General features: G+C 36.0%; 1 protein-coding gene across 5 annotated transcripts in view; it reads right to left on the bottom strand.

The window, feature by feature from the left end:
• NOX4 (NADPH oxidase 4) overlaps positions 1–23,617 on the bottom strand; it is a 305,572-nt gene that overhangs the window by 70,395 nt on the left and 211,560 nt on the right. For all 5 annotated transcript variants that reach the window (XM_039253696.1, XM_039253693.1, XM_039253694.1 and 2 more), the window contains one exon: positions 8,972–9,032. In XM_039253696.1, coding sequence (XP_039109627.1) covers positions 8,972–9,032 — 61 coding nt within the window. The remainder of the gene's footprint in view (positions 1–8,971; positions 9,033–23,617) is intronic.

Raw genomic sequence — 23,617 nt, 5'->3', positions numbered from 1 at the left:
CTTCTAGGCCACCATGAGTTTTTTTATCTTTATCCTAGGAGCAACGGGAAGCTATTAAAGTGACTGAAGCAAGAGAAGTGATTTGATTTGACTCAGGCTTTGAAGTTTCTATGACTATACTGCAGACAGTGGGTTGGAGGTGACAGTTGTAGGGAATTCAGTCAGAAGTGGACCAACACTTGGGGTGCCTGGGTGGCCTACTTGGTTAAATCTCTGACTTCGGCTCAGGTCATGATCTCACAGTTCGTGAGTTCAAGCCCCTTGGCGGGCTCTGTGTGACAGCTCAGAGCCTGGAGCCTGCTTCGGATGCTGTGTCTCCCTCTCTCTTTGCTCCTCCCCCACTCATGCTCTGTCTCTGTCTCTTAAAAAATAAATAAACATTAAAAATTTTTAAATAAATAAAAGAAAAGAAGTGGACCAGTGCTGCTAAAATCTAACACCACCATCTCCCTACCTGCTCACTAGCTAATCTGAAGAACCAGCTATGTTGGGGAAAAAACTCACAATTTTTCTAAGTTGTCTCACTTAAATTTTGGACAACATATTTTGTAGGCCTCTTGGCACATCTCAGAAGGGCTACCATGCTTCACTCATCAATTTACTATTTCAAATGATACTTTATACCTTCTTCTTTCTCCTCACAATTCAACATACCTTCCCCCATCCTCAGTCTCAGTGATAACCTTCTATTTTTTCACCAAGGCAACAGAAGAAACCAGAAGAAAAATCCCATATTTCCCAATCCAAGCCCACCAATCCATTGGTAGCCATGCTCTGAAACCATCTTCTCTGTCTTCCCATCTGTTAATGAAGCATGAACTGCCTAGATGCCTTATCAATGGTCAATTCTTTCACTTGCACATTGAAATCCAATTTTTGTGGAATGCATTAAAAGGCATTTGTGGACCTTGCTCCTGTGATTATGCCCTTTGTCTCTGCAGCAATGTCAACTTTTCCCTCTACTTCATTCTCATTACTCATATTGTTCCCAGATGTATGTGAACATATTACAATTATTCACATTAAATACATATGTATGTGTGTATATATGTGACATATATATGTATATGTACGTATTTATGTTATATGTGCTCTCACATCTGCCTTGTCCGTATATCCTCCTTCCTTCAGCTACTGACATTTATTTATTTCATTTATATCAAAACTCCTTAGAATTTGCCCAGTAGTGTTTTGGCAAATACTTAACAGGCAAATCTTTTTTTTTTTTTTTAATATTTTATTTATTTCTGAGAGACAGAGACACAGTGTGAGCAGGGGAGGGTCAGAGAGAGAGGGAGACACAGAATCTGAAACAAGCTCCAAGCTCTGAGCTGGCTGTCAGCACAGAGCCCAACACAGGGCTCGAACCCACGAACCGTGAGATCATGACCTGAGCCGAAGTCGGATGCTTAACCAACTGAGCCACCCAGGCGCCCCAACAGGCAAATCTTTAAAAACATTTCTTAAATCCTTTTTTAATGATATCTGTCAATTTCTGTGGAATAAATACACTGTGGATGGTTTTAAAGCTGTCAAACATGACCTCACTGAACATAAAGCTGGAAGATCCAATGAACTCATAGGAACCCAACATGTCTCTGGATTTGTCTGTATGGGCCATCTCTACTTCTCTTACTATCTCTTGAGCCTAACTCACACAGGTTTCTGTTCCCAATACTCCATTAAAAACACAGCTCTCCATATCATTAATTCAGCCCTCATTCTACTCTACTTCTCAGTAGCACTTGTTTCAATTGATCAATGCTATTTTTTTTTTTTTTTGAAACATTGCCCTATTCTGTCCAGGATTCAAACTCTCCTAGTTCTCCTCTTTCTTCAGAGGTCACTCCTTCTTTTCACCTTTGCTGGACTCTACATGTTGGTCTTAGTGCTCTGTTACAGTTCTCTATTTATACACATTTCCTTAAGTTATTTGTTTTGAGAGAGAGAGAGTGAAAGCAGGGGAGGGGCAGTGAGAGAGGGAGAGAGAATCCCAAGAGCCTCCATGCTGTCAGTACAGAGCAGAACACAGGGTTTGATCTCACAAACCATGCTGTCAGGACCTGAGCTGAAATCAAGGGTTGGACGGTTGACCGACTGAGCCACCCAAGCTCCCCTCGATACACAGTTCTTCAAGTAGTTACTCTTGACAGGACAGTGCTACCTTGTAGGAGTAGTTTTGAGAACTTGGGGAGGTAATTTGGATCTCACTATGATGATCAGCAGGTACTAAAGTTTAGAGGGTAGAGGTCAGAGACACTAGACATCAGGAATTGTCTCACTTCCTGCATACTTTTCATATGACTTGCTAGACATTCACATAAATGAAAAACTCATTTATAGTGATAAAGAATGCAAAGGTTTTGAATGACTTAAACATGTGCTAAAAATCCCAAGACTGTAACCACCCTGTATACTGAAGTAATATTGTAAACCACTGTGTCTAGAATTTAATCAAAAGAAGTTCACTATTTTATAAAATCACACCATAAAGCAAACAGTGTTTATGGTATTTTAATTGTATTGGGATCCTATATTTAGAACTGTCTTATTCCTGATCATTTTGTATGTGGGTTAAGTTACCTATTTCATTATGACTTCTAATATAGTTATGCTTGAAAATTTAAATATGAAATATAAATCATTTACTATAAACTATCTTAATAGCTCCTTTATGCTAAGGTTAGGACATTATATTGGTTTTTATAAGTAATTTGTGTACATAATATCTGTAATTGCATGTTAAGAATGTAAAGCAGGCATATAAAATGTTATAAAATGTGTATAAATTGCTATAAAAGATATATTAATGTAATGGCAAATAGTGCAAATACATACAATGCTGATACATGATATATACAATGTAAAATATATATAAATGTACATTAAAATGTATATAAATCTTCTCATCTCATAGATGAGAATTACTATCCTAGCTGATCCTATCCAACTTTACATCTTTAGATCCATGAATATAATAATAATTCCCAAGTTTGGATCTCTACCCTGACCTCTAGACTCAAATATGCAATGGCCTATTCAATCTTATTTTTTGAAAGTCTAAAAGGCATTTCAAATTTAAAATGTACAAAACTGAATTGAATGTCTACTCTTGTGCCCCCCAATATGCCTCAATGTGCTTTATTTCAATACACAGAAGCACTATCCACTTACACATTGACACTAAATATCTTAAATTGTCTTTGATTCTGAACTCTTGTTACACCCCACCTCCAGTCCCTCAACAACAGCTGTGAGATACCCTCAGGATCCATCCACTCTTCATGACCCAGTCATCATCACCCCATGCATACTAAGCACTTTCTCTTGTCTAGACAGCAGCAAGAGCTTCTCTCTTAACTCACCTTCTAATCCCACTCTTGCCTACCTCATCATATTCTCTATACAGCAGCCTACCTCATCATATTCTCTATACAGCAGCCACAGTTACCATTTTAAAATGTGAGTCAGACACTAATCAAAATCCTCCAATGATTTTCTACAACATTTATAATAAAACTGAAGTTTATAAGTGCCTACCATATCCAGTCCATGGATATTCTCTGCTTTTATTTCCTACAACATTCCCACTTATCAGTTCCAGCAACACTTCACTTTTAACTGGTCCTCAAAGACAAACATTAGACTGCCTCAGGGTTTTACATATCCTCTTATCTTCCCCATTATTACTTCTCCAGATTCAGAATTCTGTTGAAAGAGGCTTCGCTGACCTCCAAATCCCAAAACCAAGAATGACTCTTGATGATTCAAGTGAAAGGAATTTAATACAGGGAACTAATGACACGTGAAGGAAGAACTGAAGCTAAATCAAAGACAATGGAGAAATCTAGAAAGTAGAAAGAAGCTACTACCATCTATGAGGGCTAACGGGACCTCAGGCTACCAGAACTCATAAACCAGGGCCACATGGCACAAGATAAAATCACTACTGAAGCATATCTAAAATGATGATACATTCCCCAACCCAACAAAAAGTTTTTCCTGTTTTCTGCAATGCTCTGAAGTCCCACCATTTTCCCCTTCTCCCTAAACTCAATTATTTTAAATAAATAAATAAATAACCTTAGCCTGACAACCACTAGGTAGTATGTATTAAAACAAAATGGAAGATCATTCAGATTTAGATTTCAAAACCATGCCTTTTTTCTCAATCACATTAAAATGCCCCAGGTGTTTTATATATAAGTGATCAATCACTGGGTTCTACTCCTGAAACCAAAACTACACTGTATGCTAACTAACTTTAATTTAAATAAATCCATTTTTAAAATGTAAGTCTTCCTGTAATCTACAGTGTCCAATTCCCTGCTCACCTCTCTGATCTATTTTCTACTACTCCCTTCACTGTCTCTATTCCAGTCCCACTGGCCTTCTTGCTGTTCCTTGAATATCCAAACATAGGGATTTTGCACTTTCTCTTTCCATAGTCTAAATACACTTCTTCCTGAAATCCACCTGACTTACCCTCATCTCCTTGCATGTAACTAAGCACCCCATCTAAAACAGCACTCCCACCCTTCACCATTATTACTCTCTTACCTTTATTTTTCTTCATAGCATTTATCACTAACATATTATTATACATTGATTTGGGTTTTTGTTTATTGGAGATGTCTACTGACTAGAATACAGTCCTTGTAAGAGCAGATACCTTGTCTGTTTTGGTCATTGCTGTATCTCTGGACACAGGCCATTGTCTAGTATACAGTAGGTGTTTATATTTCATTATTAGCCAAAATAACAAATAGTCTAAATGCTATCTTCCACAAATGACTAACCATTGTAGTTTGCTAGTCATAGCAACAACAAAAAAGATATTTCTAGTCACTCCTTTGTAGTTACACCAATTGATAATTCATAATTATGGGCTTGAACTAAAGTGTACACTGTGTGAACATGTATTATGTAAGATCCATAATATTTCATATGTGCAAGTATGACCTGTGCTGTTCAAAAAAGTCAGTTTACTCAATTTTTTTTTGGAATCTATTTTTTGGGACATGTCCTCAAAAATAGAGTTGTATTCAATTGGAGTACTTTTAATTTTTTGCGTTTCTTACAGCAATCAAATGGCATTCACAGATACATATGGTGTAAGGTGAATGCCACAGGTGTTCAAAAATCTGTTCTCATTATAAAATAGTAACATTATTATAAATGTCCAGTCATAATCTAACTTATAAAGAACTCCCCAAATTAAAAAAAAATACTTTTAATGCATTACACATATTCTGTTTTAATCTCTTCATAAACAATCAGCTAGATGAAGTATAAAACAAGCCTGGCTAATTCAGTAACATAGAAATAAATACAGAATTATCACTTCTTTCTTTGGCCTAGTCTTTAACTAAAGTTCTAAGGTTATATGTTCTGTGACTATCAATGTATTGTTTAATCAAGGCAAATTCACGATGTCACATGGCCTTATTTTCCTACTTTTAATTCTCAAAGTCAACTATATCTTCTGATTATAGCAAGAGTAAAACTTAAGCCTCTCTAGAGTAAGCTGCTATCTAAACCACTAAAATAACCAATAGTATAACATTATCTCAGACATTATTCAATAGTAATGACATCTAATGCAGAAAGTAACAGAACAATTTCGGATAGTCAGAATGGTAATCAAACCAACAGGCAATTTGTAACCATGCATTTGAAATTAGAAAGCATGACTGATTCTAGAAAAGCAACAAAATATTAAGTCAAAGATAAATCACTCAAGTAATTCACTCTACCCCCTCTACCACCATTTCAAGAAAAAACCTCAATTGTGTTAAAAAGGTTTGAAGAGTCTTCCAAACTTAATGAGTCTATCCTACACTAAGATGCACAACAAAGACCTGGTTAAAATAAAAAAACTAGTGGAGGGCCTGGGTGGCTCAGCTGGTTGAGCATCTGATTCCTGATTTCGACTCAGGTCATGATCCCAGGGTCATCAGATTCCATGCTAAGTGTGGAGACTGCTTAAGAATCTCTCCCCCTCTAGCCCTCCCCTACTCATATGCATGCTCTCTTTCTCTCTCTAAACTGTAAATTAATTAATTAATTAATTAGAATATATAAAGCTTGACTTGTCCTGTGCTATTTAGGTGTTTCAATTGCTTCTTGGTCACTCTGCTGCTGGGTTATCATTGATTAGTCTTAGAAAGATCATCCACAGGGCAGTCTTAAATCTGTTCTTTAGGCCTCCCCAGGGCAGAACATATTTCAGAGAAGAAAAAGTAAGTCTAAAATATCTGTTGGTTTAGAAAAGCATACCTCTGATATTCTACTTGTTACGCACCCCTTTGGTATTTCTCCCCTTCTGCTCTTAAAACTTTTAGTCAATTCTTTTAGACAAATCCAATGATGCTTGATCTTAGAAGTAATGTTCCCAGTTTCCTTCCATAATTATAATTCCATTATTTTAAGGCAGCTAAATCTTTTCTGAACTAAAGTGCCAGATAGTGGCAGAATTATTTAGAGGTTCTATGCATGAATGCTTGACATTTTTTTCCAAGTCAACAAATATTTAAAATCAACAACCAAGAAGGACTATTAATTGAAAAGCATATGACTAGAACTGACCTCTGAATAGAATGATCTTTTTTCTCCCTCAATGGCACAGTACATAAAACAGGAGGATAAAATTAAAACTATTAAGTGTTCCTTAAAAAAAAGATTGAAATAAATGATGAGATAATCATTTTTTCTAATGAGCTACTGACAATGGAAAATAACTTTATAAAGAAACTCACTAACAATAGCTTGTAATAATCCATCATGAAGTTTTTCCTTACCACAATGAATTAAATTATATCTACACTGTGCTTGTTGCACTTCAGATATAGAATTTTATAAATTGCCATTCATTACTGAAGTTAATTCTTACTTTTTGGGATTCTTACCAGAAAAGAACTTTGCTCTTTATTTGTCAAACAGTGCAAAACAACTGTGATTATATCAACTAGTTCTGGGCTTATCATGAGAATTACTATTTTCATACTACACCAGTGTTTTTCTTTTCTTTTTTTTACGGCAGTGTTTTTCTAACAAGGTCTCTTTTTGAAGGCAATCAAATAAACTATATCAATTTTTTATTTAAGTTGTAGTTAACATACAGTGCAATATTGGTTTCAGGAGTAGAATTTAGTGATTCATCACTTACATACACCACCCACTGTTCGTCACAAGTACCTTCCTTAGTACCCATCACCCATCCTCCACCCACCTTCCTCCATCAAACCTCAATTTGTTCTCCATCTTTAAGAGTCTCTTATGGTTTCTCCCTCTCTCTCTCTGTTTCTCTTTTTTCCCCCTTCCCATATGGTCATCTGTTTTGTTTCTTAAATTCCACATATGAGTGAAATCATATGGTATTTGTCCTTCTCTGACTGAATTATTTCACTTAGCATAATACATGGATGGGGCTAGACCGTATTAAACTATATTTAAGCCTGATTTTTCACAGTTCCATAGGGCATTACTGCTCCAAGTCTTTTGATTAATTTCATTGTTTGCTCATTAAATATTATGTTGTATATTTTCTCCATATTCATTAATTCTCCAATTCCAAGCTGGCTACTTTTTCTATAGACAAAGAATTTATATACACTATTATCTTTTAACTGTATAAGCTCATTCAACTGCCTTTCTTCCTAAAATATCCTTTTCTTATTACACCGTATCTTGCTCTTTCTTGATTTTTTTGAAATTAGTACCCCCTTTCCAATGCTAACTTCCCAAACCTGTGCTTATAAATCCACTCTTTCGAGCCCTGTATCCATTTCCCCCCTTCACTGACTCTTCTCCTCTGCTTTCCAGTCTCAGTATTTCCTTGGTTCTATTCTTATTCATTATTAATACTATTTTTGTTATGATTCTCTAAATCTTTCAAAAGTTCTCTAGCATCTCTAAGTTATTTTAATTTCTTGTGAAGGCATTCAAAATCTTCACCAAGCTGACTCTAAACGCCTATTCCATAGTATTCCCCAGAACAAAATCTTTGCTTCTGCTAGGCTGACTGACACACCTTTCTCAAATATGGTTTATTCATTACCTTCTCTGATTTTTTGACAATGCTGTGGATTTTACTTAAATGACCTACTTTATTTGCGTGATTTTCAAGGTTTGGCTCAAATACTATCTTCTCTGTAAATCTCTTCAAACCCTAGACTATACTGAATCTACCTTTTCCTGATTCCCTGTAGTTTTCACAAACCAACTCCTAGTTTAGCATTCAATATGAAAATATTTTTATTTAGACTTGCCTTTATGTTTATACCCTGCATCCTTTCCTTTGAGCAACCAAATTAAACAAGTAGCCAATAAGCTAATATTTACTGAGCACTTACTTGTCAGTTACTCTGTTGGACCAAGGGAATACAAGAATGAATAGTTGTTTCTTTTTATTTACTCAGAACTCTTAATACAATGCATCTCTCAGATAAAAAAAAAGTTTTTACTGAACAGACAACATATCACCAATAGACTTGCTATTAAAAATGACCATTATTCCAAAGATGTTGTGGAATTGCTATGAACATATAGGTAATGACACAAAAAGATCATGTAAGAACTGAAACACTTATGTGATCTCAATCCCAGGTGTTGATTAGTTTGAGAGTAAAACCAACCACCAATTTTAAAATCCTGTTTTCTAAAACATGCATTTCATTGTTCTTGCTATTGCCAGTGCATCTGACAAGTAGGCAGAAACCAGTGATTTGCAAACAGAGCAAACAATACATTATTAACAATTATTGATATTCAAGGTATTTGAATTGCAAAAATGCATCCTACAAAAAGAAAATGTGAATATCAAAGCTGTATAAGCAAAGAAAGAAAACAAAACAACAGCTTGAGAACATATACACATCTAAATATGCTGGTAGTTCTATTACTTAAGCACATGCAAACTATGACCTATTATTTTCAAAGCATATATGTTAAAACTCTATATTCTACATACCTGTCCAGTCTCCTACTATTTTGAGGTGGACCCCAAATGTTGCTTTGGTTTTAGTAGGACACTAAAAAAAAGAGAAAAAAAATACTAGAATTAATTCTGAATAACAGTTATGTATGACCAAACTATGATTTAATTATAAGTTTCATTCTCATAGCAAATCCCCCAAGTCAATAGAAAATAGGAAGGAATGAACTAAAAATCCATACAGATCCTCACTAGTTAAAGAAAAGAGGAATGTCAACAAGTTAATAAGACAATATTTTTTCTCTAAAAACCCTATATGTATTTAGACAAAAAGGATAAAATATGCATAGTCTAAAACTGTTGGGATATCACATCTAACTGCAAATATTGCCTAAATACCTTTTGAATTAAAATATTTAAGAGGACATGGCTTCTAACCACAAAGGAAGAAATGGAGACTAATGACTGTAATGTCTTTTTCTCTCCAGATATTATTATACACTTCACATCTTAATAAATTTCAGGAATAAGGAAAAGAAATATTTCTCAATGTGACCTGAATTTTCCATGTGCAACAAGGAAACTCCTACTGAAAGAGCTGTATTTCATTTCTCCCTTAATTCTCAGAAGAAATAAATCTGGAGTGAACTGGCAAGGGTAGCTGGGAAGGGGAATGAGCCGTAGTATTGGAACAAAAGTATCCATGTCCCCTTGTCCAGGAAATATAGAAAACACCCACATAGGTGAAATGAGAGAATAATCTTTGGCTCACAATAAGATGATGAAGAGTCTCCTTTTTTTTTCATAACCCAATATCTTATCCATAATCCCAAAATTCAAAAGTTGTAAAAAGTAAGTGTTTTCATAATTCATTCAGTGGCACTATCTACCCGGAATTTATGGGAGGTAATGATGGGAGGCTAATACTTCTGTATAAAAGTTTATACAGAAGTGTTTCCTACAGAAGTATCCATTTGTTTAAGAGTCTTACCGCATGTCCTGCTAGAAGTCATATGTAATATATGAAATATACATACCTTTTAAAATCTACAAAAATTATGAATTCTGATAACACATCTAACCTATGGATAAGAACTTTATATACACTATTATTTTTATCTGTAGGATATAAACTCTTTCAACTGTCCTACTTCCTAAAACATCCTTTTATTACCATACAATATCTTGTCCTTTCCTGATTTTTACAGAAATTAGTTCCCCCTTTCCAATACTAACTTCTCAAACCTGTGAATACCAAGCTTGAGTACCTTGCACCATGGGCAGGGCTAAGTGCTTTATTTCCAAAGTCTCACAATAACCCTGATGATGGTGTCTTTGATAGTGAAGGAAACTGAATAACTGAGACTTAAAAATATCAACGTGCCCCAAATCATACAACTCATAAGAACACAAGACAGAATTTGGATCCAGGTCTGTCTGACTACATAGTTCTTAACTATGGCAAGTCACTCTCTTCACTCAGGGAAGCATAAGAAATCAAATGGAGTAGGAGGGGGGAAAGTATTTGTTGAAGATTATTAGAATCATGGACAACAGTAAGAATTAAGGGGAAATATGGACTGAAATCAAAGCACCAGTGAGGTTCTGAGGGCCCTGTGATAGAGACGGGGTTGTGTAAAGCAAATCCAATATCCTCAAATTCACTGTGTCAACCAACTAATGTAGCTCATACTGGGGTGCTAGAAGGACAGGAAATAAGGGGAGATAAACACACCATGGAGATATGTTAAGAACTCACAGTCAAAGAAGGTAGCTTGGAAACCAGTGAAAACACGAACATGAAAATGTAGGTATTACTCATTGGTTCACAGCAAATCATAAACTAAAAAGTACATGATCTAGTTCAGGGTTGGGAAATAATGTGACATGGAATTTCCAAACTACTATTCTGTAGTAGGTTGTTGTTTTTTTAACTTTTTAATGTGTTTATTCATTTCTGAGAGAGAGAGAGAGAGAGAGAGAGAGATACAGAGCGCTAATGGGAAAGGGGCAGAAAGAGAGGGAGACACAGAATCTGCAATCAGTGTTTTTAATGGAATCATTATTGTTAGAACTATAAAAATATTAAAATAAAAAACATTTATAAAAGTATTTAAATATTACTTATGCTATTAAAATGGTAATATTTCATTTATAATTGTAACTCTAACTTTATTTCATTTGTATTCTGATTTTTAATAACTCTGAGATCAATAAGTTTTAGAACTTGTAAATCTTAATGATCACGCCATTAGTAAGATGGTGTGATCTGTAAAAACCACCCATAATTTTTGTAATGTTTGTTCATTTTGAGAGAGAGAGAGAGAAAGACAGCGTGCATAAGCGGGGAAGGAGCAAAATGAGAGGGGGACAAAGGATCCAAAGCAGGCTCTGCACTGACAGCAGTGAGTCTGATATGGGGCTCAAACTCACAAGCTGTGAAATCATGACCTCAGCTGAAGTCAACCAACTGAGCCACCCAGGCACCCCCATCATTTTTACTTCATGTTACTTAAGGCTGGCCAGAGCCTCAATGCAGTAAAAGTTGTAGTTCGCAGAAAGCAAGAACCCAAGCTACCAATCTGTCCATATATCACTTGATATTTCCCTCATTGTGAACTACATCTGAGGTTAAAAAAAGATATAAGCCAAGAAGGCATCAGAATAGAGAGCAAAAAAAGTTTTGGTATGTCTGAGTGCGCAATTGCCTTGATTTAATCTCATACTCTGAAGGAAAATATATTACTTGCCAAATATTCCTATCTCTATTCTATTCTTTCAGTGTAAACATTGTAAAAGATGAATGCATGTGGTGTTTAACACCCCCTCAGGTTCTGTAGGAGCCTATAAACCTCCCTCATGTGATGCTGGCCGAATGTATCAGTATAGATTTTAAGGCTGATCTGATTTGAAACAGATAAAATATAGTGTGGGTTCTCTCAAAGTCAGGGAATGATGCCTTTAAGTTACTGATACTTTCTCAAACTAGCTAGGTATAAGAATACAGAATTTAACATTGTCTTTGCCCAATCATATCGCCTCACATTTGAAGAGGGCCTGCACAGATTAACACACAGAATGGCGTCAGCATTTGTGGTTTGAAACAATGACTAGAGATTTTAGAATCCTAGTAGCTTTGTACAGATAATGTTCAGATTCACTAATATAGCTCAAAACATAGTATAGTGATTCTTTAATGTTTATTCACTCTCTTTTAATTTTTTAAGGCTTCTATTCAAATTCCAGTTAGTCAAAGTAATATTAGCTTCAGGTATACAATGTAGTGATTCAACACTTCCATACAGCATGCAGTGCTCATCACAACAGGTACACTTCTCAATCCCCATCACCTACTTAGCCCATCCCACACTCACCTCTCCTCTGGTAACCATTATTTTTTTTTCTCTATAGTTAAGAGTCTATTTCTTGGTTTGCCTCTCTTTTCCCCCCCTTTGTTTTGTTTCTTAAATTCCACATATGAGTGAAATCATATATTATTTGTCTTTTTCTGATTGACAGAATGCTAATTTCATTTAGCATTATACTTTTTAGCTTCATTCATGACATTGCAAATGGCAAGATTTCATTATTTTTTATGGCTGAGTAATATTCCATTGTACATATATATACCAAACTGGACAGCAACATGGAAAAGAATGAAATTGGACCACATTCTTACACTATACACAAAAATAAATTCAAAATAGATTAAAGATCTGAATGTAATACCCAAAGCCATAAAAATCCTAGAGGAGGGCACAGGCAGTAACCTCTTTGACATCGGCCATAGCAAATTCTTCCTAGCGGTCTCCTCACTCTCTTTTTAATGGCATTTAGAAAACCTTCCAAAGGGATGAAATAGTAAAGTACAGATATCTTTGGTTAACTGACTTTCCTAGAACACTAATAAGGAAACATGCTTATGACAAGTTTTCAGTTTAAAAAGTTACAGGATAATTATGTACTTAAGTTCACATTAATATAAAACAGATATGAATTTTTTTCTATACATAGAAATAAGTTAAAAAGAATATACAATATGGCATTAGGAATATTAACTTCTGGGAAGTAAAATCGAAGACAGAAAATGAGAACTCATTTTATACACATCTCCTTTTATAAGATTATTAGTCTTTATAATGTTTATAAGTTTAATATTTTAAAAGCTTAACTTAAAATGTAAGCCATAAAATATTACTGAGCCTCAACTTAGTCTTATTTAAATTTCCTAGATGAAGAGAAAGAGTATGGCTTATGTTGACCATAATGTATCCACCAGAATACACACCTACTTTAAGGGAAAGAAAATAAAGTGACAGAATTTGTAAAAACAGATCTGAAGAATTTCTATTTTGATATCCTTGAGTAAAAATGTTTTTCTTCAAATTATTTGTACAATATGGCATTGAGTTTTAAAAGTGCTCAAATGACTAATGATTTTATAACAGCCCCACAAAAATATAAACAGATATTATGTAATCATCTTACATTTGAGAACTAAATGTAAAAATGATGTCACTGCACAATGATTTATTCAACATGGAAAAGAAATTTAAAAGCCACAATGTGTTTGTTTTTAAATCAAGAGCCTTGCAATAAAAAATAAAATGACTCTAAAGTGGATATTACTATATTAAGCACTAAATTTTCAATGTAATAAATTTGTTAAGCCACAGAAAATGATTACAGAACAGAATGTACTTTAATCATTACTGTCAGGTCTTATTTTTAATCCCTTCATCCAAAGGTCTAGTTTCTACCCCTGCTAGACATTCCCACCTGAAATTCACTCTAAATGTAATATATCTAAAAACCCTGGTGTCTTACTTCCCAAACTGTGTTCTCTTTCTGATTCCCTTATGTCCAGACATAGAACCTATGCCCTTATCAGAACAGAAGCTCAAATATCAGAGGACTATCAAGTATATCTCTTCCTGCCAGCATTCAATCAATTTTCAAGTCCTTTAAAATAATCTTACCAAAGAAAATGTATGATAACAACAATCTCCTATTGATTAACCTTCTGTGTCCTGAGGAAAAACACCCACATTCTTTCTTTCCTACAGTCTGTAGCCAACCACATCTGTTCCAAATTCTTTCCAACTTTATACTGCAGGTTCTTCTTTGACCACTCTAATCCAACTAAACCAACATGAATCAGCTAATATATTTCCCTGGCCTGTCACTTTTCCACCTACTAGTCTACTCATTTAGAATGACTCCATTCCCTCTTCTCATATTGAACACTAGCAATTCATTACGACCCATCTCAAATGCTACCACTTTCATGAAGAAATCCTATTTTATCCTGCCATCAGAATTCTCCACTTCTCTGACCCTCCTAAATTATTTGACTTCTATGCCCTTTATTATGGTTCATCTCTTTAATTGTATGTAATTTTTTTCTGTGTTAGTATACATTTACAATGTCTTGAGATCAAGACCTACTTCAAAGTCATTACTGTATATTCCACAGCATCTTACCCATAGTGGGTATACATTCAAGTATCAATTCAGTAAAGTATTGGAGAATTAATCTGAGAATGAATAAGGACTTCAACAATGGGCAATTCTTCTATAATTTATTCATACACTCAACAAATGAATCCAGAGTGTTCCAGATACTATACTAGGAGCTCATGCAATTTCACAAATGAGATTGTTCTAAACGTGAGAAAGGAGATAATGAGCCAGGAGCACAGAACCCATCACAATTAACGCAACATTGTGACTCCAAACATTTTGACAGATACAATGTTTTAACGTTTCTTTGTTAACTTGAAGGAAAAAATTAGTGTTTAGTATATTTGCAGGAAAAAAATATACTCAATCTTAAAACAGACAGATCCTGGAAAAGTATGTATGTGAAATGTTTATGAACTGTGATGGAATGTGTGTATTTATCTCAACTCTTTCATAAAAACAAAACACTAACATGACAGTGGAGGGATATAAAAACACAAACTAAAACAGCAAAATAAGATGGGGCGTGATAACAACAATGGAGAGGTGTCAACAAAATCTGGAATGGAGAAATGTGGATGACATGGTGGTTAGGGAACAGACTGAAAGAAACATATGCAGCTAAAACTCTACTACCTTCGTAAATGGGATCACCTTGAGAAGCAAGCCCACCTTTCCCTCACAATAGACCTCAGAGGCAATAGAAGGAAGCCAGGGTTCAGCTTATGATTAAAAACAAAAAAAAGAAAAACTGTTCCTATGTATATATGGGATCATCTGACCCCCAGAATCATCTTACCCCTCCACAAACCCAAAGACAAGCAGAGGTGGGACAAAGGGGGCTCTAGATGCAGGAATAACGCATACAGTGGAAAATAGGGCTGATATTTGCTTCTTTGCTCATTAGCCCAGCAAATCTTTAATGAATGCACACTAAATGCCATCTCAAATTTACATTCCACAACTAAGCTCTACAAATACTCATAAGGACTTGTTCTCCCCACGGTCTTCCCTATCTCAATGCAGCCCCAGCTGCTGAGACCAAACACTTTGAAGATAACCTTGACTCTTCTATTGCACATTCCATACTCAGTCTATCAAGAAATCCTGTTAGATCAGGTGCCTTGGTGGCTCAGTCAGCTAAGCGTCCGACTTTGGGCAGTCATGATCTCACAGTCTGTAGGTTTGAGCCCTGTGTCAGGCTCTGTGCTGACAGCTCAGAGACTGGAGCCTGCTTCACATTCTGTGTCTCCCTCTCTCTCTCTGCCCCTCCCTGACTCATGCTCTGTCTCAAAAATAAATAAACATTTAAAAAAAGAAAAAAGAAATCCTGTTAGCTCTAACTTGAAATATATTCAGAATATGACCACTTCTCAACACCCTCGTACAAACCATCTTCATACCTCAAACAGATGCCCACGACAGCTTCCTAACTGGTCTTCCCACTTCTGCTCATTTTCCTTCATCTAATCTTAACACAGCAGCAAGAGTAATCCTATGAAAAAGTAAGTCTGACCATGCCGTTCCTCTACTCAGAAGCCTCCAATGGTCCTTCCTCACTCAAAGTAAAAGCCAAAATCTTTACAATGTCCTATAAACCCCACATAAGCTGACTTCTCATGACTTCTCTGACATTCTCTCCTACCATCCACACTGAGTGTGTTCCAGCCACACTGAGACTTCCCCTCTTCCATGCACACACTTAGGCACACACATGTATATAGATGAAGGTCAACAGACATTAAATATAACTCAGGGTGAAAACTGGCCAATTTTGAGCAAAGGAATGACATGATCTGATTTTCATTTTAAAGTAATCACTCTAGCTGCTTGTCAAGATTAAATGGCAGGTGAGCAAGGGCAGGCAGAGGGAGATTAGTTAGCAGGCTATCCAGATGGTAGTGGCCTGGACCAGGGGGCCACTGCCAAAATGGTGGACATGTTTTGAAGACAGAACTAAGAACACAAGTGAATAGATTACTGACTATATCGAAAAATGACAACAAAAACAAGAATGATATCCAGGTTTTCAGCCAGAGCACCCTGAAAAATGGAGTTGGCATTAAGTGAGAAGGGAAAGATTGTGGGTGAAATAGATTTGGGAGGTTGAAGATTAGCAGTTCAGTTTTAGACATGTTAAGATGTCCTTTAGACATTCAGATGGAAGCTTCTGGAAAATCAGCTGGACACCTGAGCTTGAATTTTAGAGTTGGAGGCAGGACTGGAAATATACATTTGGGAGATGACAGCACACAGATGCATCAGTAAGATTGCATGAGATCACAAGAGAAATGAGTTTATCTCGAGAGGACAGGAGCTTCAAGGAATGGACACTGGAGTGTTCTGATATTTAGAAGTTGTGGTAATGGCAAGAAACAGCAAAAAGACATTGAGTAAAAGTGGCCAGAAAATGAGGAGTAAAACCAGGTGAAATCGGATGTCCTGGAAGCAAAATGAAAAAAGTGTTTCAATAAAGCAAGTGATCAGCTGTGCTAAATGCTGCTAAGAAGTCAGTTCCACCAAGGACTCAGAAATGACCACTGGAATCAGCAATAACATGGTCACTGCTATCCTTGAAAATGTTTTTGTAGGGTGCTGTGGGCAAAAAGTTGGTGAATTTAAGAGAAAATGAGGGGAAATGTAACTGGAAGAAGATGTGAGTCAAGAAAGGAGCTTTTATTCATCATTTTCTCTTTTGTACCTAGGTAAAAGGAGGCATCTAAAAATATCAATAGTATAAATCAAGTTTAATATTAAACAGCTGGTTTTCTCTGAATACATTGACCTATTTAAGTTCATATTTATCATCCAGGCTCTCATTAGGCACTGAAGGAATATTTTCTTTTCCCCTGGAAAAACGCCAAACGACAGCAGTTAAAAGATGTTTAATTTTCAGGGAATTCAGATGTTCTGTTATGTTTCATGAACATTAGTGACCTTTTTGGGGTGATTTCCACCACTATGGTTAAGGTACACTGTTGCCTTCCTAATGTATCATCTATCCCAGCTGAGTTTCTAAGCTGCCCAAGCAAAAGATTTGTGAAGCACTAGAGAAGAACAATTTTTTTAAGAATTACACAAATGAAAGCAAGACCCAAGATCAAAACAGCTGATGCAGACTTCCTGGTTGTATTTAAACCCAACACATTAAATAAATAATAATAACAAAAACTTCGCCAATCTTTAAGGAATCCATGACCATTCTTGTCTGGTTTTTATTGAAAACTGGAAAGACTATTATTCCCAAAGTGACCGGTTAAGAGATTAAAAGTACAAAGCAGAAAAATGATGGCAAGCACAGGCCTGCTATGTAAAAGCACAGACAATAACAAACTAACAGCTAGACTTGCCTCTGACTCATGGAAAAATATGTGAAATCAGGTTATCCCAGCTTAAAAATAATGAATCACACAACTTAGAATACAGATGTCAGGAAAGCACATGTGTATTTATGATTAAAAATAATAATGGAAGGATATAGAGTTATTCATGCAAGCTTCAATCAGTTCCATGAAAAACAGATTCTGCATTATTTCTTTGAGAATCCATGAAAAATATTAATGAACATAATTAATGTCTATCTCAGTTAAATACTAAGAGATGCTATATTTCATTGTAAGCAGTAGTTTTCATGCTTTCTTAAGTTTGGGCATGCATTCATTCATTCATGCATTCACTTATTTTCTAAGTAGGCTGTATGCTCAGCATGGAGCTCAAGGAAAGGCTTGAACTCATGACCCCGAGACCAAGACCTGAGCTGCACGTCTGACACTCAACTGACTGAACCACCCAAGCACCCTAGTTGTACTTCTTAAAATCATCTCTGATTTGCATATCTAAATTAGGTGAAAGCATACTTTAATAGAAGATTTATTTTGGTAAAAATCCAAACTTTGGTATTTATAGAGCATGACTGGAAAACACTGTTCAAGATCCACTATACAGTTGAAGAACAACAGGTAAAACTCTACCTGGACTTAAAGCCAATCAATGAAGGTCCAAAGAGGGAGAAGAACCCGAAAACATGAATTCTAGATCTAATTTTGTCATCAATGGTGTTACTTTACTTGCTATGATCATTTAAAGAATGTATCTTTAGATATCTTCTCCCCCAACACTAAGCAAACAAATAAATTTGGTGCTTGGACTATAAACTTTTTTCATTGATGTATAGTTGATATATAATATTATATTAGTTTCAGGTGTACAACACACCGATTCAACATATCTACATTATAAAATGCCACCATCCCTCACCATACAAAGTTATTATAATCTTATTTACAATATTCCTTATACTATATTTTTATTCCTGTAAGTTATTTATTTTAAAGTTTATTAATTTTGAGAAAGAGCACAGTGTGAGCACAAGTGGAGGAAGGGCAAAGAAAGAATCGCAAGCCGGCTCCACACTGCCAGCACAGAGCCCCATGTGGGTCTTGAACCCACAAACCATGAGATCATGACCTGAACCAAAGTCGAGAGTCAGATGCTTAACTGAGCCACCCAGATGCTCCTGATTTATTTTATAGTTGGAAGTTTGTGCCTCTTTTTCCCATCAGAGTATAAATTTTTAAAGCTCAACGAATTTTAGATAAACTAAGATTTTTTTATATGTCTCATATATAATTTCAAGTGTTAAAAAAGTAGAATTTTTTCACAAAATATATACTTAATATCCTTTTTAATGTATTTACAAATACATATGTGAATATAAATATATAATTTAACTACATACATTTAAATGTCATTTGTAGTGGAAACAGTGGTGTGCTGCTCATATCTTCCCAATTTTCAGGTTCAAAACACTAATTCCTCAACCTCCTAGCTGCTGAACATGTTTCCTACACAGCTCATTCCTGAGACCCCCTCCCCAGGAACTGCTGGTCAGGGAAGGAAGCTTCCATGCCCATCTCTAAGTGTCTTTCCCTGGAGATTTCTCACCTCCAATGACTGGTCCATTACAAAGATGTAGCTTCCTGACCTCAGTATAGAACAACTCTGAACTATCAGTTTAGCTGTCAGACCTGCTGAGGCCTCTGCTGAGACTTTACTCTGAAGTTCAACTTCTGCCTTGTGTTCTCAGTTGTTGTCCTGAGCACACTCCCCACAAACCTCCCTCAGGAAAACCTCTACCTCTCAATCTGTTTCCCAGGAAACTGAACCTAAAACATTTATCCTACAGGCTAGTAAAACCACAGGAGGCAATTTCTCCATTGCTCCAAATGACTGTTTCTAAACCAATCTCTGGCCAGAACTTAGTCACTGCATGCTGTAGAATGAGGCAAACAAAACGAAAAAAACAATTTTATTCCATTTAATTCTGTCTTGGTTCTCAAGTCATGCTCTAAAATAACAATCATAACAGCTTTGAACTTACTGAGAATTTACTGTATGACAAGTCCCAGGCTTACCACTTGGTGATATCTTTCTAATTAAGATTCAGAGTGACTGCATAGAGAAGTTACTATTACTAGCCACATCTAATAAAGAATTGAACCAAGTATGTCAGAAGTCATAATACCAAGTGGGGGATCTAGGCCTCCAACCCAAGCTGAAGGATTCCAAACTCCATGGTCTAACACTACACAATGGCCTCTGATTGCCATCAATCCTGTCGGCAAATGCAGGTGCATTAGCAGAAAACAATTACGACTTCCTGGGAACAACCACCAGATTAGCCCATCCTCCTTATGTAAGAAAGTCAATGTCAAGGATAAGAAATGCTGAAGCACTTTTAGGAATTAAAAGTCCAATCTTTGGATACTGAAGTAAATCAACACTCAAAACTTAGTTTTACTTTGAAACTGTGAAACATACCATAGTGCTTCTGCACATTACCTTGTGTACTCAGTTTTTTGTATTTTCAGTTTTAAAAGCTTTATCTTTTTTATCTCAGTTTTAAAAACTGAGGTAAAAGTCAAACTACTCAATGTGTAATTGTTGTATATTTTATAGATTTTTCTATACATTGGCACAGTATATGAAAATAAGCATTCGATTTTTTCTAGCTGGGGAATTTGACCTTCAACTCTGCACAATGTAGAAGAGCTTAGTAGTATGCAAAATCCAAAACTTTCAATTGCATATTTCTCTAACATTTTTATAGTTTCAGTAAATTTCTCTCCTAATGGCAATTCTTGCCTGTTGTCTGACTCCAGCAACAAGGATTCCCAAAAGTAATAGGAGTTTCAGAAATATTAATGCCCTGAACATCGATGAATGAGGAGTCAGGAAAGGGTACAGAATAGCTTAGCTGGCCTCTTGAAATCATTGTTGCACTATATGCTAGCTAACTTGGATGTAAATTTAAAATAATAATAATAATAATAATAATTACAAAAAAAAAAAAGAATAGCTTAGCTGGCAACATGTCTTTCTGTCAGGCGGGTCCATGTTTGAATCTCAACTGTGCCACTAATGAGCTATGTGACTTTGGACATGTTATTTAATTCAAGGCACATTATTTTCTGCATCATACAGATGAACAATACATGTCTTATAGGAGTATAATAAAAATTTTAAATATAATATTTTCAAAGCTTATGAAAGAACTTCTAGGCACTAATTAGTAGGGAATATTAACCTTAATTTACATACTTTTTAGTGAGAATGAGCAAATGGGAAATTGCTTTGTTTTGCTTTATTTCAAAGGAACCCTTAAGGGAAATACCCAGTGAAAATGTTTGAGAGCATGCATTTTACATGTAGTGCCAAGTAGAAATAATTAGACAAAAAGAAAGAAATGTCAGGAAAAAAAATAAATTAACATAATAGTATGACATAAAATTTAGCTTACAAATGGTTGCTTTACTCAAATTCATTTCTAGACAGCAGCAACATTTGCCTCTTTTCCCTCTTTTGAAAACAGAAACTCCCTTGGTGGGTAGTAGGAGTGAGTCCACCAGTAACCCCCCAAATCTGGGAAGGCTACAAACCATTTCCTAAGCCTACACAAGTACATGATACACAGATGGCCTGATGAAAAGAATTTCCTTTGCCTTAACATGTTTTTTTTAGAAGCCAACTTTTGTTACAATTTAAACTAGAAGATACAGATACAAAAAAATACACTTAAAATAAGAACAAATATGAATACAAAACCTAACCTTGCAAAACAAAGACCTATTTCAATGTATGGGTTGCTAGGCAAACCTGAGAAATACTGATAGCATTTGTCAGATAAGCACAGAAATTAGGAACAAGCAATTTTCCACTGTGAGCCCAGGGAGTGGGCCTATTGTTTCTGACCAGATGTTACGCACGGGTTGTCTCCCTTTGTCTTTGGTGTTTCTCCTCCAAGCACCTTTGCCATAAGTACATTCTAGTTGGTAGAGGCTAACGATGTTGGTAAACATAATGCACAGGACAACATGCCACATCCAAGAATTATCTAGTCAATAATATCAAGGTTGAAAAGTCCTGATCTAGCACAAACATCCTTCTAAACATCCTGGGGAGACAGCTTTCTAAGGTTCTGGACTGGTGTCTCATTGTTAGAAATGTCTTTATCATACTGAATCAAAATTTATCTCTCTAAAACTTTTTACCTAGTTCTACACCTTGGGATCCCAGAGGAAAAATATCTAATTATTCACCTACATGGCAGATTTTCAAATGCTGAGACTACTGTGATAACCTCCAAATTTCTCATTTTCAGGTTGAAAAACCACATGTTGATGTCCTATCCCTGCTTCTCCAACAACAACAAAAACAAACAAAACAGAAAAAAAAAAAACATAACTACAAAAGTGAAGGCAATAATCCAAAGTAAAAGGAAACATTCTGAGATTATGAAAACAAATAATAGTGTAGATACCACGTACTGACTGCCACCAGACATACACTCCCAGGCACAGAACTTATAAGTGACAGAGCTGGTGACTCATGACACTTCATGTTCTTCGTGTGAATACTCACTACGATTTTACATCCCCTTCTCAATTCTCTCTCCTACTTTTCAGTTCCTCTTCTGTCTGTCCCCTTCTCTGCCTTTTCCTTCCCTCCTACTGTTATAGAACCTGGTATGGATCACTGGCAGAAGAACCAAGTGGCATTCAGAGATCTTGGAAGGCAGGTTTATTTCACACGAGGGGCTCAGAGGAGATTGCTCTCCAGAGGTCTGAGCCCCCAAGCATCAGCAGAGGGAACAATTTATAGTCTGTTACTTCCGCATTCTGCAGTGGTAGTAATTTGGTGCAGGCAGCAAGCAGGGTAGCAACAAGAACCCGGAAGGGTGTCTTCAGTCGGGAACGAGAATTCCCCTATCAGTCCTGTTGGCCATCTTATAACAGATTTTTCCCATTACTACCTGTGCCGGCAGCCAGCTCCAGGGCTACCACAGTTCTTACCACAGTCACCTGTTTGGGAAACAGATCAGGCCACGAGAGGCACTTGCTGAAAGCCCTTACGACCTACACACCACTCTTTTGAATTTCTCCTTTTGCCCTGTGAAAGGGTCCTAGGACAGAGTAGATTTAGAAGCTCCTACTAGGCATGTACCACAGGAGAAAAATTCTTGGCTTTTCTGTTTTGGAGAGCATAAACATTTTCAGTGATACAATGTAAACAACCTTTTCTGTTTTTATTAAAGCTGGGTGATGAGAATATGGAGGTCTATTATACCAATCTCTCACTTTTGTGTATGCTGGGAAATATTTTTGTAAAAAAGTAAAAAACCCCTCTTCTCTGTATTTATCATTCAGCAACCACTTTCCTTTCTTATTCCATGTTCTCTATTTAATGCTATGGTGAAGAAACTATTTTCAAAAAAGTCTCATGTTGTATACCTTAAGTATATACAATTTCTGGTTTTTCAATTACATGTCAATAAAGTTGGAAAAAAAAAAAGAGTCAAACACAAAGAAAAGATTAACTTCAGAAGTAAATTTTGTACGACCTCCAAGAGTAGACCAAACTTTTTAAACTACTTACATAGAGACAAACATACATGTGCATTTTTTTCCCTTTTCCATCCTTCCCTTTCTTATTACTGTTACCAATTTCATATTTATGGGATATATGAAATCAGAAACATGGAAACACATCTTACAACTATCAGGACTAAATGCAGTGCTTCTGACTGTGGTGGATGCAACTGTGTGAAAATGGCTTCACGATTCAGCCGAACCATCAGACAAGAAGGTTTGTTCATCACATTTACTAGCCAAGGATCCTACTGTCTCATGGAACAAGGGCAATATTGAACCCCATTGTAGA

This window comes from Hyaena hyaena, unplaced genomic scaffold (genome assembly GCF_003009895.1).
Source record: "Hyaena hyaena isolate Hyena2069 unplaced genomic scaffold, ASM300989v1 scaffold_462, whole genome shotgun sequence".
Taxonomy (NCBI): domain Eukaryota; kingdom Metazoa; phylum Chordata; class Mammalia; order Carnivora; family Hyaenidae; genus Hyaena; species Hyaena hyaena.
This window is presented reverse-complemented; position numbering and strand designations above follow the sequence as displayed.